Source organism: Calidris pugnax, unplaced genomic scaffold (assembly GCF_001431845.1).
Source record: "Calidris pugnax isolate Ruff unplaced genomic scaffold, ASM143184v1 scaffold135, whole genome shotgun sequence".
In the NCBI taxonomy this organism is placed as follows: Eukaryota; Metazoa; Chordata; class Aves; order Charadriiformes; family Scolopacidae; genus Calidris; species Calidris pugnax.
The window spans coordinates 2,790,965-2,808,175 of NW_015090961.1; the positions used below are offsets into that span (position 1 = coordinate 2,790,965).

At 44.1% G+C, this 17,211-nt stretch overlaps 1 protein-coding gene across 1 annotated transcript in view; it reads left to right on the forward strand.

The window, feature by feature from the left end:
* The window catches only part of PAPPA (pregnancy-associated plasma protein A, pappalysin 1), a 194,612-nt gene that overhangs the window by 24,545 nt on the left and 152,856 nt on the right, over window positions 1–17,211 (forward strand). Inside the window, exon 2 of the mRNA XM_014952304.1 lies at window positions 1,840–2,908. Within this exon, the coding sequence (XP_014807790.1) occupies window positions 1,840–2,908 (1,069 nt within the window). The remainder of the gene's footprint in view (window positions 1–1,839; window positions 2,909–17,211) is intronic.

Consider the following 17,211-nt stretch of genomic DNA (forward strand, 5'->3'; position numbering starts at 1 on the left):
GAGATTTTTTTATATCTTACTTTTTTATGGCTTGTTTGGAAGAGGGACTTCTCTTGCCAGCTGCCTGCTCATTCATTGCAGTATTATCCACCCACTATCACTGGACAATACCTTCATTTGAGATTCATAAAAACGCAGATGTTTATGAACTCTCACGTATCTGAAAATGAATGCTTTGTAAAGGTACTTGTTCCGTAAAGAAAAATTAAAAAACGCTTAAAAAACAGACTCCAGAAGGTCATTGGTAGCTTTGGCTTTCGTATCACGAATTTCTCCGGTAAATATCCATCCCAGCAAATGTCATTTTTTTTAGCATATTTGTTTTTTCCTTCCCTGGTTCTCCTCCTTTCTTGTGAGCAGAAGTAGCAGGATAAACTCGAAGCTGGTCTCGAAAAGGTTTTGAACCGAGTGCGCCCTACAGATGAATAAACACATTACCTTCCGAACCCTGGGATCTCTCTTCCAAAGGAAACAGGAAAAGGGGGAGCTCAGAGTCCCTAGCAAAATACCAGCCTGCAGAAAAAAGGCCTGTTTAAATTTTTTTAACTTTCCCATCAGAAGATTTTTTTTTTTGGGGGGGGGGAAGGGAGAGGGGCAGGGTGTGAGGAGAGGGGGGAAGGTGGGTGCTGGGAGCAGGGAGGAAAAATACAGTGAATGCTCCTGTAACCTTTGCTCTGTTGATACTAGACAAGACTGCACTGTTAATGAGTGATTGTTAACAGATGGCTGTTGAGCAACTTAGTCAGAAGCAGAAGATGTTATTTGGTCGTGGTGCTGGGAAGGTTAGGGTGCAGGGGTGAGGTAAGGGGATATTTAGTCTTTTCGTGAGGCCTGAACTGTCAGAGATTTATGATTTTCGTTCGGGCTTTTGGAAGTGAAGGCTTGGGGGAAGGCTTGTTCTCTGTGTGCTGACGGTAGAAAGGCCGTTTGGTGCTGAAGGCTCTAACGATTATTTTTTCAGTTGAGGGGTGTCCCTGCAACCCTTGGCCTTTGAGAACTGAAAGATGGAAATGTATGTCTTTAACTTGCCCGACCTCGCGTCCCACACTGGGAAGGAGTGGGCTCCTCCCACTGCTTGGAGCTGTCTGAAGACCAGTAGAGAGAGCTTGAGGTGTGGATCCACACTTTGTGAGAGAAACCATGAGTGTATATTCCCTGCAGTGCACCAAATTGTTATGAAGTGTGTGTGTGAGGGGGCAGGAATCTTTCTGAATGTGTGTGCGTGTTTCTTACCCTCTCCCGGTGGGGTACGTACCTTGTTCAGCACCTCCAGCGTACCAACATCTGCCATTTCCTTACTGGTTTTTGTTGTCTGTGAATTTGAAGGTAGCCTGAACACATCCCTTGCACTCTCTGCAGGTTTTGGGTGCTTGATCTGACCAAGATAATTGCAGCTGCTCAGGGTTTCTCAAACTGTGCACTACTTAGATTTTGTGTGTGTTTCTCCTCTGGACCTTACTAGATACAGGGTTGAGGGGTATGAGGTATGAGTGAAGTCAAGGATTGCTTCTCAAGACTGTCCATTTTGAAAACCAGTGATGTCTGGCTTGAGTGAAGGTAGGAGCCAAATGCGTGGTACAACATTTTGCAAAAGGGTTTTGGTCTTTGGTCCATTTGTACACGCCACTGGCAAATCTTGCCCTTTAACAGCAAGTCTTAACGTGACCTCCCACAATCATGCACTAGATGATTTAACGTCTTTCTTGTAGACTGACTGTCTAACATGTGTAGGTGAGTGTGTGTATATACATGTAGAGAGATGTATTTATACAACTGGAAGACTAATTTCTTTATTCTGTCATCCTTATTTATTCATATTTCTTTTTTGGGGGCACATAGGACTATATGACAAATGTTCTTACACCTCCCGTGACCGAGGATGGGTCCTGGGGATTAACACCGTCAGTGACCAGGGGAATAGAGACCCCCGCTATTTCTTCTCTCTGAAGACGGACCGTGCTCGCAAAGTAACCACCATTGCAGCACATCGCAGCTACCTCCCCAACCAGTGGGTGCATCTGGCTGCCACGTACGACGGGCATCTGATGAAACTCTATGTCAATGGTGCCCAGGTGGCCACAAGCGGAGAGCAAGTGGGCAGCATCTTCAGTCTTCTGACCTTGAAGTGCAAGGTGCTCATGGTTGGAGGAAATGCCCTGAATCAGAACTATCGGGGTTACATAGAGCACTTCAGCCTCTGGAGGACAGCCCGGTCTCAGAAGGAGATCTTGTTGGACATGGGCCAGGCAATTCACAGACAAGACATGCCTCTACCTCAGCTAGTTCTTCAAGACAGTTTACTGAATGTGAAAAACACCTGGTCTCCCATGAAGGATGGCAGCAGTCCTCAGAGCAAGTTCAGCTATCATCATGGCTATTTGCTGGATACCAGCCTAGACCCTCCTCTCTGCGGACAGACGGTCTGCGACAACACGGACGTAATCGCCAGCTACAACAAGCTCCCTCGCTTCCGCCGCAACAAAATCGTTCGCTATCGTGTGGTGAATCTCTATGACGACAAGCACCAGAACCCCACTGTCAGCCGACAGCAGATTGAGTTCCAGCATCAGCATTTAAATGAGGCTTTCAGCCGCTACAACATCACCTGGGAGCTGGAGGTGCTGGAGGTGAAGAACTCTTCCCTTCGCCACCGACTCATCCTCGCCAACTGCGATATCAGCAAGATCGGGGACGAGAACTGTGACCCTGAGTGCAACCACACCTTGACGGGGTACGACGGGGGAGACTGCCGCCACGTACGCCACACGCTCTTCAACAAGAAGAAGCAGAACGGTGTGTGTGACATGGATTGTAATTACGAGAGGTACAACTTCGATGGTGGGGAGTGCTGTAACCCGGAGATAACGGAGGTCACCAAGACGTGCTTTGACCCATATTCTCCTTACAGGTAGGCAATTTCTTAAACGAACAAGCTTTTCGTGGTCACATTAATGAATATTTGTCTAGGTATTGATCAGCCTGCTGGCTGTTGAACAGTTGTGTTATTGATGTTATGGGCTTTGGAGTTTTTAATTAATTTATTCTTTTCTTAGTATTTAGCTCACATTACGGGTATCCAAATGCAATCTCAGTAATGGAGTCAGCAGCATCTTAACATTGAATTGATGTTCCCCATAGAATCATTGAATGGTTTGGGTTGGAAGGAACCTATAGGCTAAAGAAAGTTAGTGCTGAAGACTGAAGCAGCCAACATTGGGAGACCCATTAGTTGTTGGTTATGAGCAGTATATTGTAGCATTGCACAGTTTATTTTAACCACAGACTCTTAGGAGTAGGGATTGGATGTCACAGAAAGCTCTTATGTATTTGGAGAGGGAAGAGCCCCTCAGGCATGGAACAGAACATAAATAGTCTTAGGTGGACTTTAATTCTGTAAGACTCCTCTGAAGGTAGGAAGGTTATTCTGTGTTCTTACTGCTATGAGTACAGCTTTCTGTAAGTGCTGTTGTGGAGGGGCAGCAGAGTCTGTGGGTTCTGAGGAGGGTGGTGGGTACCAGGTTCCTGGCACTGCATTGGGTGGGTAACTGAACTCTTCTCCGCCCCTTTTATATATATATATATATATATGTATATATATATGTATATAAAAGAAAAAAATCTGAAAATGGGGGTAATGCCACTTCATTGCAAATGGCAGGGCAACTTTTTGTGGCTGGATGTGAGTTTATAAAACCCTGAGATCCTCAGCTAAAGGCTTCCTTGTGTTGTAGTTGGAAGAGGGACATCCCTGAAGGACTAGCATCCGTTGAGTACCACATACCTACAATTACTGCGACTTGCTTTTGGGTCATCTTCAGATAAGAGTTAGTATGTTTAAATAAAAAATGTTCCCTGTGAATGAGTTAGAAATGGAAACACACAGAAGATGAATGTTAAAGCTGAAATTCTGTTGTCTGTATCCCATGTTACAGTTTTTCTAGGGCAATTCATGGAGTCATGGGGGAAAACCTGTAGATGGTCCTGTGGATGACCCTGTGTTGTCAACATTAAAGTTCAGGTTAAGAAGGAAAGTATGAGCTGCTTCTGGAGTCCCTTCCATTATAGCAATTCAGGTTATATTTGTAACTTCCTTAGTAGAGAGAAGTTTTAAAACAACATTATCAGCTCTACTGAAGCTTTAAATACACATAATTAAGCTGCAAAGAAAGGCTTTCTTTCCTGTTTTGTGGGGTTTTTTTAACTCCAGTGAGGTTTTTTTTAAAAAAATCCTTATAGCTCAGCTTGAATTCAGTCAGTTACCAGTGAACAAAGCTCAAATGAGGAAATACTTTAAATATTAATGATTGAAAATATCGAAAGGAAAAAGACCAATCATTTAATACCGTTCAACTGGAGAGGAACACAAGTAAGCAAGTATCGTCAAAGGCATAATGCAAATTGGATTGTTTTAACACTGTAGTTCTGAGAGCTCGAGGTGTTAGTTATAACAGCTATGACAATTTTTAGAAAAACTACATTATTTTTAATCTGATAGTACCCTTTTTATCACTTGTTCTGTGACCAGCATAATACCCATACAAAATGAAACAAGAAAAGCCTTGTAAATTTGAGCTGACAGATTTAAGACTGTTATTCTGACATACAGAGACGTTTCTATTTCAAATGAAGTCTTTCTGCTGCACAGATTGTACTTGCAGAAGCCCAAGCAAAAAAAAAAAAGAAAAAAATCAGTTCTCAAATCTGAAGTCACCTTCACCCAACACAGTTGCTTTTCATGCGCAGTTGTACATTCCTCTTGGAGTCAGCCACCTTGCTGAACTTGTCCGGAGGATTTACATTTCATGGCACTGAGCTCACAGATCTTCTACATGTTCCTTTTGGCTTGAGAAGCACCTTCTCTTGACTGACACACTCAAGTCGGTGAGGGAGGCCTGAAGGTCCTCTTCAACAGTGTAGAGCCTGAGAAAGCCCATAGATCCTCCAAAGATTTTTTTACAACAGTTGGATTTCATTTATTTGTCTTTGCATAGCCATTTAAGTGCAGCATTGGTCGTTGGTGGTGAAACCAAGGAGGGCAGCAGAAGATATTCCATTTCTCTGGAGCCTTTATTTGGTGGCTGACGTGCTTAGGCTGAGCTCATACCCACCACTTTGATGGTTGGTTGCACTCAGTGTGGCAGAGTACAGCAGTTCAGCCTGTGGACTTGCTCAGTGAGGTTTGTAAGGCTGAGCACTGCTTTGGGTATTTAGGCTAACAAATGCAGGTTTAGGTCAGTGGCTTTGGCAGCAAAACCTTCATTGACTAAAAGGGTGAAGATTCAAACCCTATGTTTGGCTTTGGTATTGCCCTCAGCATCATCCCCTGAGAGAGATTTCCGTGCCAATTAGTGACTCAGTCAAAATCTGTGACTCAGTTGGCACCATCTGGGCCCATTTTGCATCACCAGCCCCTCTTGTCATCACTTTCATTGGCAAAGAGTCCTCAGTCCCCTCTAGTGCAGGCCTTGCACCACATCAATGAAGACATCTCCACAGCCACTGAGAGCTCACATCTAATTCCAGGTATTTCCTCTGCCAAAGCTCAGTCTAACAATAGCAGAAGAAAGGGAAAAGAGCCCTCAGTCTGGTGAGGCATCAAATGAAAGGGGGGAAAAAGATGAAATGCTACCAGTAAAAAGTTTCCTGGGCTTTGTGCTGTAAACACTCTTCACAGCCTTCCTTGGTACTGGGGGGGCCCTCAGATGCTGCTGGGTTTTCTTCCTCCTACATCCTTAGTGTCAGCAGTTGCAGCCAGCTGTTCACCATGTCAGAGTTTATTCCTGAAATACTTTTGTCCTTTGTAACCCACCAAAAAGTGCTAATGCTTGATTAATGCTCTTATAAACAGGAAACCTCTTCAGTACCTCTTCATCCCCAAAAGAAGATGTATCCGTTTCCAATCACTTTCCTTCTTCTGACTGTCTCAGTCCCAGTCCATCAAGACTCCAGCCTGGGACAAAGTTGCTGTGAGTCTTGTTGCAAAACATCTGTGGATGCTCCTTGACTAAGTGCAACCACAGATGTGGTATCACCAGAACAATTTTGAGACACCTCCAATCTGCATTATAAGTTTCTTGGCACCTTGGACAAAGTGCTCAGGACACTCAGGTGTCCTGCAGTCACTGTTGTGGTGCAGCGATGGTGACTTTAGAGCTGTTGGGTTGGTTTTTTTTGGTCTCCAACCTCTCTTTCTGGCACTTCTCCAAAAATATTTGCCTCCAAAGAGCTGAGAATCTGTGCCATAGCCAGGTAGCGGGGACGTTGGTGAGTAGAGATTTAAGTACAGTGACAGAGGGACAGCACTGGTGGATGGGGACTCTGCTCTCAGAGCTGCTCAGCAGAAAAGCTGTAAACATTGTGGTACCAACTACATCATCCCTCCTCTTTTTTAATAGCCTCCGGGAAAGCACAAAGGACTGGTTATCATTAGCCACACAGCGGGCTTTATCCAAGAATATCTGCTGCACTTCTTTTTATTCATTTCATGAGAGTGGGATGAAATATATTTAGTCCCAGCACAAGATTTGCAAATATTGTTCAGTTTTTCTCTGCTGTGAGTCTTGTTGCAAAACATCTGTGGATGCTCCTTGACTAAGTGCAACCACAGATGTGGTATCACCAGAACAATTTTGAGACACCTCCGATCTGCATTATAAGTTTCTTGTGATCCTTTTGGCACCTTGGACAAAGTGCTCAGGACACTCAGGTATCCTGCAGTCACTGTTGTGGTGCAACGATGGTTGCACTTTAGAGCTGTTGGGTTTTTTTTTTTGGTCTCCAACCTCTCTTTCTGGCACCTCTCCAAACATATTTGCATCCAAAGAGCTGAGAATCTGTGCCATAGCCAGGTAGCGGGGACGTTGGTGAGTAGAGATTTAAGTACAGTGACATATTCATAAAGAAGTGTCCAACGGGACAGTTCAGAGGGACAGCACTGGTGGATGGGGACTCTGCTCTCAGAGCTGCTCAGCAGAAAAGCTGTAAACATTGTGGTACCAACTACATCATCCCTCCTCTTTTTTAATAGCCTCCGGGAAAGCACAAAGGACTGGTTATCATTAGCCACACAGCGGGCTTTATCCAAGAATATCTGCTGCACTTCTTTTTATTCATTTCATGAGAGTGGGATGAAATATATTTAGTCCCAGCACAAGATTTGCAAATATTGTTCAGTTTTTCTTTATTTCTGCAATTCTGGGAAATTAGAACATGCTAAGATCATACAGTCTGGCCCAATACAAAAGCAAGGAGCAAGGATAAACACAGTGGCCAGAGAGACACATTCCTTGTGTTATTTGGGATATTGCTGGTTACAAAATAGGGAAGACTTTGAGCTCATGACACCTACCGTGGCTCCTTTTCAAAAAACTTGAAACAAACAGCAAGGGATCATAGGAAATCGTGCTCTGTAAGTGCCATTTGATGTGGCAAATTCTTGCACCATACTGTGGTCAACTGAGCCATTCCTTTTATGTAACATTGGGCTTGCACATCAGGCTTCACCACAGGATCGCATGGACAGATAAGAAAGCATTCCCCGTGACGCCTTCTGAGGAAAATGCTGATGAAATTCCTGAAACAGTAAAAGCTACTGCAGTGTCTTCAGACTCCCTCGATTCATACAGTCTACTGAATTCTTGCTGGAAATCCCCTCAGAATAGCTGACCCTGGGGACAGCCTTTCTCAACAGCCACATGTGTGCCCTGAAGGCTCCCTCAACCTTTCTGCTCTGCCTAAACAAGGGGCAGGGATGAGCTGTAGAGTCCAGAGTCTGTGTCCAGCACCTGCTGGGGAGACACCAAACCAAAGAGCTGGGGTCCAGCACCCAGCTCATCCAACCCTTTTCTCTGTCCTTTTCCAACACTTGTGTTGTGCAGTTCAGCCAAGCTTGGCATTGTGTCACATCAGCTTGCTCAAGATCAAGGGCATCGGCACATTCCAGTCCTATGTAAATTAGACTCTGAACACATGTTTGAACAATTTGTAGAAATTTCCATAGTGGTTTTGAGCGGCAATGGCTATGACAGAGCCTTTTATGAAGAGCCCACCATGCTGTTCTGTGTGGATGGTGGCAGCAGGAGGTGACTGGCTACAGCCCAGGTCAGCCTCGGACAGGTCACCGAGCTGTGACTACACTTCAGGGAGTCACTGAAACTCCGTGGAGTTTCTGACCAGATCAGCCTCTCAGCTCTTTTTCCTTCTCTTCCACTGGAAATCTTTTCATGAGGCTTCTTTGCAAAATACGGTCAAATGACTCCAGAGGAGGGAGGTGTACTTAATGCCCTTTTCTAGGAGCTAGAAGAGTTGTAAGAAATACTCCTTGATTTCCAATAAAGGATTAATTTCCACCTAATCCTGAACGCTAAAAAGAACAGAAGAAATTCATCAAAGCTCTTCAATTCAGGAAGCTTGAGAAGTTAATCCCCTGCCTGGAAGAGACCATTGTGCAGCTCTTGACATCAAGGATTCCTGCATTCACACAGGTATCAGACAGACATGTAGCAAATACCTGAGTTTTTGTCTAGGGATTCGGCGTTAAATGTTCACTTCTTTAATTACCAGCCCCAGGGCTGTTTAGAAGGTGGAGAGGTAAGACTCTCAAGGACAGAGTTGCTGTGTCTTGGTAGTTGTCACCCAAAAGCCAAGTCCCAACAGGAAATCCTCTGTTCTCTCTGTTTATTCTGTCCTCTATTCCAGATGTCAGGGATGTTAATCAGCTGGGAGGAGTTGCATCTGTTCCCATGCTGGTAACTGACATTTATAAGTCTAGTATTGAATTCTGATATAGACAGGACTCCAGTGCTAAAGAAACTATTTCTCCATATACAGTTGTACACCCTAGAAACAGTAGGAGTTTGCTCAATTTAGGTTGACCCAGAGTCATCTTTTCCAACAGTTTTTTTTCAAGAAGCATTTTTTCCCCAAGACTTATAGGACTCATGGTTTCTTTCATGGATGTTATGCATTATGTAAAAAGATCACTGTCTGGTCGAGTTGAAGGAATGAAGACAGCCTATAAAATCTATGGAGTAAACTATCAGAGATCATTAAGAATCCTTGTGGGAGACAATAGATTAAAGTGTTATTGTACTCTCCATTGCTAATGCAGCCCCATTTGGCTCTGGAACCCCACTGGAAGCTTTGCAAGCCCAGAGCCTGCAGGTTTGGCAGGGCCCGAATTTGCCCCTCACTGCTCTGCAGTGCTGTGTCCTCCAGGCCCAGCTGCCCCCAGTGCTCTCCAGCCCCCACAACCAGTCTCTGTTGGAGCAAACAAGGTGGAGCTCATCCCTTCCCATGGTCTAAAAAGTAGCAGTGTGTATATATTGTATATATATATTATATATATATATAAAAGCTAGTTTATTCTCTTTGTTAATCAATTCAAATTAGACTGTCTTACACACAGACCCACGGTTTGGTCACGTCCAAGAGGCTTCTTTGAAGTGCATTAATCACCCTGGTTTTCTCCCATGCCCATTTGTGTCCAACCTCTCTTCAGTCCCAGGTGTGAGGTGCCCCTTGCGTTCTCCATTAGCGGTGGCTGAAACCTTCTGTAAATTCTGGAGGTTGCATCTTTCCCAAAGAGAAGGATGCAAAGCACAGGGTGTTTTTATGCTGAGCTTAACCAGGTGCAATACTTACATCTGCACTTCCCATTCTACCTTTCAGGCTTCTTTTCTGATAAGAATTTAAGTCCCATTCTTGCAAGCAATAGCTGCCCCTTGGGGAAATACAGAGCAGCCACCTCCCCCATGCTCCATTTACAGCATCCTTTGACTTTGCCTCTCACATGGATTGCTAGACTTAGGCAAACAGTTCTTCAGTTGAGGCTTTTTTCTATTATTTTTTTCCCCCTAACGATCCCTTCACTTTTGCTGCCAGTGGAAATGTACAGCAATATTTCCAAGGAGATGCTGCTGCCTTGTGCTGTGTCCTGGGGGAGTGCAGCCACACTTCAAACCCTCAGCATTACTGGTGCCTTCACATGGTGGGTTCGCAGGGTTCAGGAGAAGGGGTGAGAAGGATAAGGTGCATTTTCTTTATATAGTCTCAGCTGAAAATGTCGATGTGAGCAGAGGCATGAAGACTGGCCTAGCAGCTCTGCCTTTGCCCGATATCTGTGAACTTAATGCCGGGGGAGAAAACCAACCCAAAAGTGTGATTACTCAGAAGATAGCAGTTTCTATAAGTGGTTTGTATTTTGAGATAGAAAAATACCTTTATGGCACACAAGACTCGCCTGCAGCATCAGTAGGTGTGATGGAAAGACTGGGAAAAGAGGAAACAGATAACGGTGTGCCAGGGCTGTGATTTTCAGAGCAATGATGTTCTTGATGGAGCTGGGAGAGCTGAAGCTTACAAGTAAGGCAGGTTTCAGCAGTGGGGGGGATGTCTTTTCTTAAGCCAATTAATAGTGTTAGGAAAAAAAAAAGATAAGAATAACACAAAGAAGGGTTTATGAGCTTGAAAACTTGGCCTTTTTTCCCCCTCCCAAATGAATCAGTTGATCCGGTAAAAGAAAATATTAAGATTTTTCCCAAGAAATCACTACTTGTGATTTTTTTGTAGTCTTTCTTTTTTCAGTTTGTCGGCCTGTTGGGGGATTTCAGAGGTATGAGGAGTGTATGTCAGGGGATTTGGGTATGTGTGTATGTTTAAATTTGATAGCTGGAACAGAGTGAGGAGGGGATTAACTAAATGGAAAGGTGATGGAAAAGAGGAAGCTCTTGGAAAAGACTGAAGGAGAAAGGATGCAGAAGCAGATCCATAAGCAACAGCCCGAAGCACAGTCTGTGTCTATTGGCCCTTGTTTGAACTTCCTTGGCACCAGTTCCTGATGTTTTAAGTCCCTGTCTGCCTCCTCCCTATTCTGTCTTCCTTTTTTCCCCAAGGCAGGTCATCCATTCAGTATAGGTCTCCTCCACCCAGTTTGGGTCTAGAGGAAGCTTTCCCCAAGGCAGGTCATCCCTTCAGTATAGGCTCTCTCCTCCACCCAGTTTGGGTCTAGAGGAAGCCCAAGAAATGGATGTCTTTGTTTATCTTCTTTTAACTGCATCAAGAAGAATTAATTGTCCCTCAGACACCCCAGGATCAGGACAGTGTGGAGCTGCCCCATCACTTTTGCACCTGTCCAGCATTAAGAGATGCCTGTTCAGAGTGACCAGCAAGGCCTATTTCAAAGCACGTGTGATGTCTTCTCCATTAGCTGTATGTCAAGACACCCACTGAAATAGCCATATAGTCCTAAACCTATCTCTCTGTGCATATTTGAGAAGGATGAAGAGTGTGGGTGATCAGAAGGGCTACAGAGAGTTGCTGGTAATAATTTCCCTAGAGCTATCAGGAAATGCGATGATGCAGAGCCTCACAGCAGATCTTTGGGGATTACTGAGATACTCTGGAACCACTTAAAAACTTGTAACACACGTTCATAAAAGCTGCGTTGTAAAAAAAAAACATTGGTTGGTAGCCATAGTCATTTTTCATCCATTCAGGCCAGATTCATTGAGAAGTAGGATGGATATATCCCCGCCCCACAAACTGCTGGAGTGTTTAGACCAGGAATACAAACCACTGCTGTCAAAGGCAATTCTGGGCTTGTTTGATTGTAGCCCCGGTTGAAGCAGAGTTACAGGACCCACTGTCGTGGTTTAACCCCAGCCAACAACTAGGACCACGCAGCTGCTCCCCACCCAGCAGGATGGAGAGAAGAATTGGAAAAAATAAGGAAAACTCAGGGGTTGGTACAAAGACAGTTTAATAGGTAGAGCAAAAGCCGCACATTAGGAGAACGTGCTCTACAGGGGTCAATGAAATCCTGTCCTTCAACTTTGTTATGAATAGAATTGCAATTTTGCAGTTTCTCAGGATAACTGAACTGAAACTACCTAGTTTGCAGATACTTTCGGCACTCCAAATTAACATAAATTTGCAAGAAAATCTTTTCAGGTTCATTAATAATGGAAGGGGAGGCTACACCATCGGAGGGCTTGTTCTCAGCTTCCAGAAGGATCAGGGTGAGCTGCACTGAGGAAACTTCTTGGAGTACTTAAATGTTTGGGGTATGAAACTCTAATAAACCTCCAAAAAGCCAGGAAATTTGGAGTGAAGGCTGAAACTCCATACCTTGTGCACCCTACTGGGTCTTTGTATTTCAGAACACGTTATGTTTGTTCATTGAAATATCTCCAGTATGGAGCTCTTTAGGGTGGAGTTTCACCTTTAACTCTAAATTTCCTGGCATGTGTGAGTTTGAAGTACACGCTTAACTTTTCCCCAGTGCTGTTTTTCATTTTTAATTTCCTTTTTCTTTTAAAGGAGGGACCCTGCTAGAGGGACCCCTGCTAAAAAGGGACCCCACTGAAACGAAGACTAGCGGTTTTTGGCCTAATTTGATCTTTCTGAATTTCTTCAGGAGAGCTAGGTTCAGCAAATTTTTTTCTACCGTTGTTTTAAAGACTCCTGTGGCCAATCCACCCCAGTGAAAAAGATCGATAAAATCTGCACCCTGCAGACCAATTATTTGAGAAGGTACCCAGATGTTTGAGTAGTCTATAACCTTGGAAACATAGAACATCTCATGTAAATTCTAGTTAAAGCTCTGGTCGTGGCCATTGATATGTGTGAGCTCTTTGTTGTGAAATGTATTATTTCCGTTAATTCAGTAATTGCAGCAACAGCCCATTTTTGCCATTGACACTTGTTGGGTTACATCAGTGATGGTAAAACAGTGGAAACAGCAGTGGTTTGGAATGACAGCAATGGCAATTACCTGCAATGCTTTTAAAAATAATTTTGGCCCTAGACGTTGAAAAGATGTGTCATCACTGATTTGTGTGAGGGCAGCTTCAGCAGGGTTGAATTACAAGGCTTTGGAGAATAAAATTCTTCCTCCTGCCTCAAAATGCATCTTTTGAGCTCAACTGCCAGTAGATAATATGGAATAAATTTCCTTCTCATGCTATATCCTTGTTGTGTCAATAAAGCGAGAACTTCAGTGAGAAGCTGTGGTAGCTGGTTTCCCCCAGCACAAAGCTCTGTTGGTTTTTCAAATCATTCCCATCAGCTTTGCAAGGAGAATTTATCTTCGTGCAGTGTCCCTGGGGAAATTTGGGAAGTGCTGAAGTGCTGTGGCGTTGGCTCTGTGAGTGCTGCCGCCCCAGCCCAGGTGTGCTCCAGGTACTGGGAGCCCCAGCCTGGGTTCCACGGGACTTGAACCTCCCCTACCATTTCCCTACCGACCCTTATGATGTGGCTGTGGCATTGTACACTTTGCCAAAGTTTCCAAAACTCAGCAATTCTTGAGGATTTTCAAGAACTTTAGTTCATGCAAACGGAAAAGTGAAATCTGGGGAGGATTCCTGCTGGTTGGAGCTGGGTACTTTGTTTCTGACCAACCTCTCTGCGATGGGACTGGTACCCTGCAGCTCTGAGAGGGTGAGGAGCTCCCTGTATCCTCTGATAAGCTGAAGATTTCTCATTCTGACACATAAAAGCACTTTGTCACTTTACCGGGAGACAACATTCCTCTCCTTTCACCCTTTCCAGTTATGGCCCCCTCCACAGCCTTGTGTTGTATTTCCAGCCTTGACTTTGTAATACAGATCACAGCTGGTTGGTTTGAATTTCCCCTGAGTTACCCAGGATGCTGCTGAAAGCACAGGAAGAGCAGAAATGCTTTAATCAGTTAAATCAATCAAACAAAAAAAAAAAAAAAAAAAAACTCAGTGCAGAAAAGGACTGTGATTTTCACACTGCCTCTGTAAAAGCATTGGCCCAAGCTATACAACAATAGATAGCTTGTTTTACTTATTCTAACTATATTTGGTTTGAAAATCCATGCTGTTATAGCCTCAGGGGTAAAAAAAAAAAAAAAAAAAAAAAAAAAAAAAAAGAAGTAGACTAGACCTTAAAATTTACCCCGCGACCTTTGATACTCGCTGCGATGACGTCTTTGTCCTATTTCTTTAAGTGCGAGATTTTATTGGGACTTGGCAGAAGGGCTGAGCGAGGAAGACACGGGAGGGGGGTTTGCTGAGTTAAAAAAGGAAAAAGGAAAATGTCAGTGAGAAAATGGAAATACCCTGATGTTTCTCCAGCCTAGAGCTGGAGCCGGCCTCGCTCGCTCGCTCTCTCTCTCTGTTGCAGGGAAGGGGCTCCTTTTCCATTAGCTTGACTATGGCCTTATTTAATCGGTTTGCTCTGACACGGAGCCAAGAAAGGGCTTTGCTGTGTGATGCCGGGTCCTGCGTGTGCTCAGGCATCCACAGCTGTTCCCTTGCAAGGGCTGGCTTTTGACTACTGAGGTATTTTTTTATAGCCACAGAGGGCAACTATTAATAGATGAGATTTACCAAAACACAGAGCTACGCAGCGCGGTGTGGAGGGGAAGAGGGAAACCTGGGTGATTTATGCCAGGAAAATTCCATGTCAAAATTATACTGAAAGAGACAGTAAAAATGAATATGCCAAGAAGGGGATTGAATCTGTTAGTCTGGCCATGCCAGCGTTTCTCCTCCATTAAGGAGTTGCCCCAACGCATGAAGTATGTTGCTGAGTTATTTCTTCAGCACTAAACAGCACAAACTATGCAAAGGATCAAGATAAGACACATAGACAGAAAATACCAGCTTTTCTGAGATGTGATCAGACTGTGAAAGAAATACCGCAAGGAAGCGGAGGCATTCCTGACCCTGAAGACATTTTGGTTTGATCAGACGTGGGATTAGGGGTAAAATGTGAAGAATTCTACATTGTGCGGTAGGAACGAGCTGATCAGGACTTTGCCTCTTTGCTTATTGATTCATTTCTAATTTCCATGATAGGATGTCATGAAACTTGTGACCTTGTCAGACTCGCAATTATATTTGCATATCGAAGAAGACAGGTTAGGGGGCATTGAGCAGGAAGGAGGGAGGGTGTCAATTTAAGTTTTCTTTGCAGTCAGAGCTCAGACATTGGTTAAATAACATAAAATGTAGATGATATCAATTAATAGACCCATCACTGTAATCATCTACATGTTTTTCATGCACCTTCCAAAGGCACAAAAGGGAATTTTATTCCCAAGACAAGACCCACTGACTATCAGTGGTGTGTGAGTATCAAAATCATCTTTACACTTTGAAAAGCTTTGTCTTAAGTTGTTTTGTGTTTCATTGATTCATTTATTTGTTTTGTTTAATTAAAAACAAGACAGGGAGAGATTAACTGGTGAAAAATTCCAAGTAAATAAAGAAATATGATACATTCATTTAGAGAACGTGAGTAGACCTCAGAAAGGCCAGAGCTTAGTTTGCTTCACGTGAGCGTCAGAGAGTATGGAAATGTTTCCTCACTGCCTGAACTGCTTAGGTTTGCAGGACCGGCTGAGAACAATTACAAAACAGCATTTTTCTGTGATCTCCTGATTTCCACGAGCTCGATGATGCTCTATTCCTGTCCTCAATCCCAGCAAGCGCAAATGGAGATAAACATAGGCATGCCTGAGAAATACTGAGAATTGCATAAACTTATATTATTCAAAATACTTGAATACTTGGCTTTTCTGGTTAAGGGTTTTTATTTGGCCTTCACGTTTGGCTTCCTTTCTGGTAAGGACTGATTCTGTGAGTTGCTGATTCCTCCCGAAACGCGTAGTGTGGATGTGATTGCGGTAGGAGCTGAGGATGAGCGTTGGCTATTTGTAGTTGCTGCTCAGTTAGTTCCTTGGGGGAACAGTCACGCCATCTGCTCGCAGCGGGTATAGACACACACCACAGGCAGGATTTAGAGAATTAAATCTTAAAGCCTTTATAATTGCTGGAGAAAAGGTAGCTTCTTCCACTAGGATGCAGAGCACCTGGGTTAGAGGCTGAAAATAGCTACGTAAATGCCATGCACAGTTTACATCAGGCTTCCCCATCACGCTGCATTCCTTAACAGCCATTCAGTCTTTTCTATTTTTACGTATATAATGTTGTTCCAAACGTATGTTATGCTTTCTGTCTGGACGAAGTTCCATATCCCGAGCTCTTTGAAGTCCGTAGAAAGATTGAACTCCCAAAGACTTTGGTCTTTGGCTGGGATCTCTACATCCAGAGCACAAGCGAGGTGGAGAGCCTTCCTGAGACCAAGAGCCATAGCTCTGAGGAGAGCTCCTACAGAACGGCGCGGCACTGCAGTGAGTAGAAGAAATGTTTTGGGTAAGGATTGATGGCAACAGTTCACAGCATTATGAAAATTACTTCCCTTTTGCCTCCAGCCTTTTTACCACTGCTGTGTCAGTGCCAAAAACCAGAACTCACTCACTAATTCTTCCAGAATTGATCGGTCATGATAAACTTCCAAACACAGAGTAAAACGCTTCCGTCAGACACTTCAGAGTGTTTCTCCCACTTTGCCTGGAGAAATGTGTGCCGTTTGATTGCCCCCCTGCATCCCGTTGGATTCAGAAAAGGGCTCAGAGTTCCTGGCTTCCTCCTCCTACACTCAGAATTCCTCTAATAGTTTTACTTCTGGGGATAGATTTATTCATGTGTTTATGCTTCAAAATGTCTTATTTTGTCTTAAAAGCGCAGGCTCAAACCTTTAGCTGTCCTCATCTTGATCAGACAATAAGTTCTCTTTTTACCCACCTGGGGACAATACCTGAAGCATTTCCAGTTTTTGGTCTAGGAAACCATCAGGAGGAGACAGTTGATGAGGTGGTTCCGGGGGATCTTCTCTTCCCCTGCAGCTGAACACGGCAGGATGTCAGGTTTTGCAAAGTACTTGAGATGTACTTGAGCTGGCAGCAGAGGAGTTGTGGCAGTGAGGGAGTCCATAGCATCCCCCCCTGTCTTTGACAGGCACCTGCAGGGCATTTCACCCCAAAATACGTTCTATAAATGCGGGTTTGTGTAATCCAGGGTCTAGGTGTGGGAAACGGTGGACAAAAAGGACAACCTCCATTTTTTCCTGGATCCTTTGCAAAGCTAGTTTTGTCGTCATCAGGGTCTTAAGTCCTGTAGTAGTTAGTGACGTGTTACCAGTAAATCTCTGGAGCAAACCAGAGCACAAGTTGGTGTGTGGTTGAGCTACGAAAATGGAGCAAGAGAGGGTGCAAACATTACGGGGAGGTTTGACTGCGTGGCCTACAGCGGTTGTACTCGTGGCAAAAGTGGGTCAAGAAATTTGCCATAAAGGAAAATTAGAGTTTTCCTCCCTCTTGCGTTAGTGTTTGACAATGGA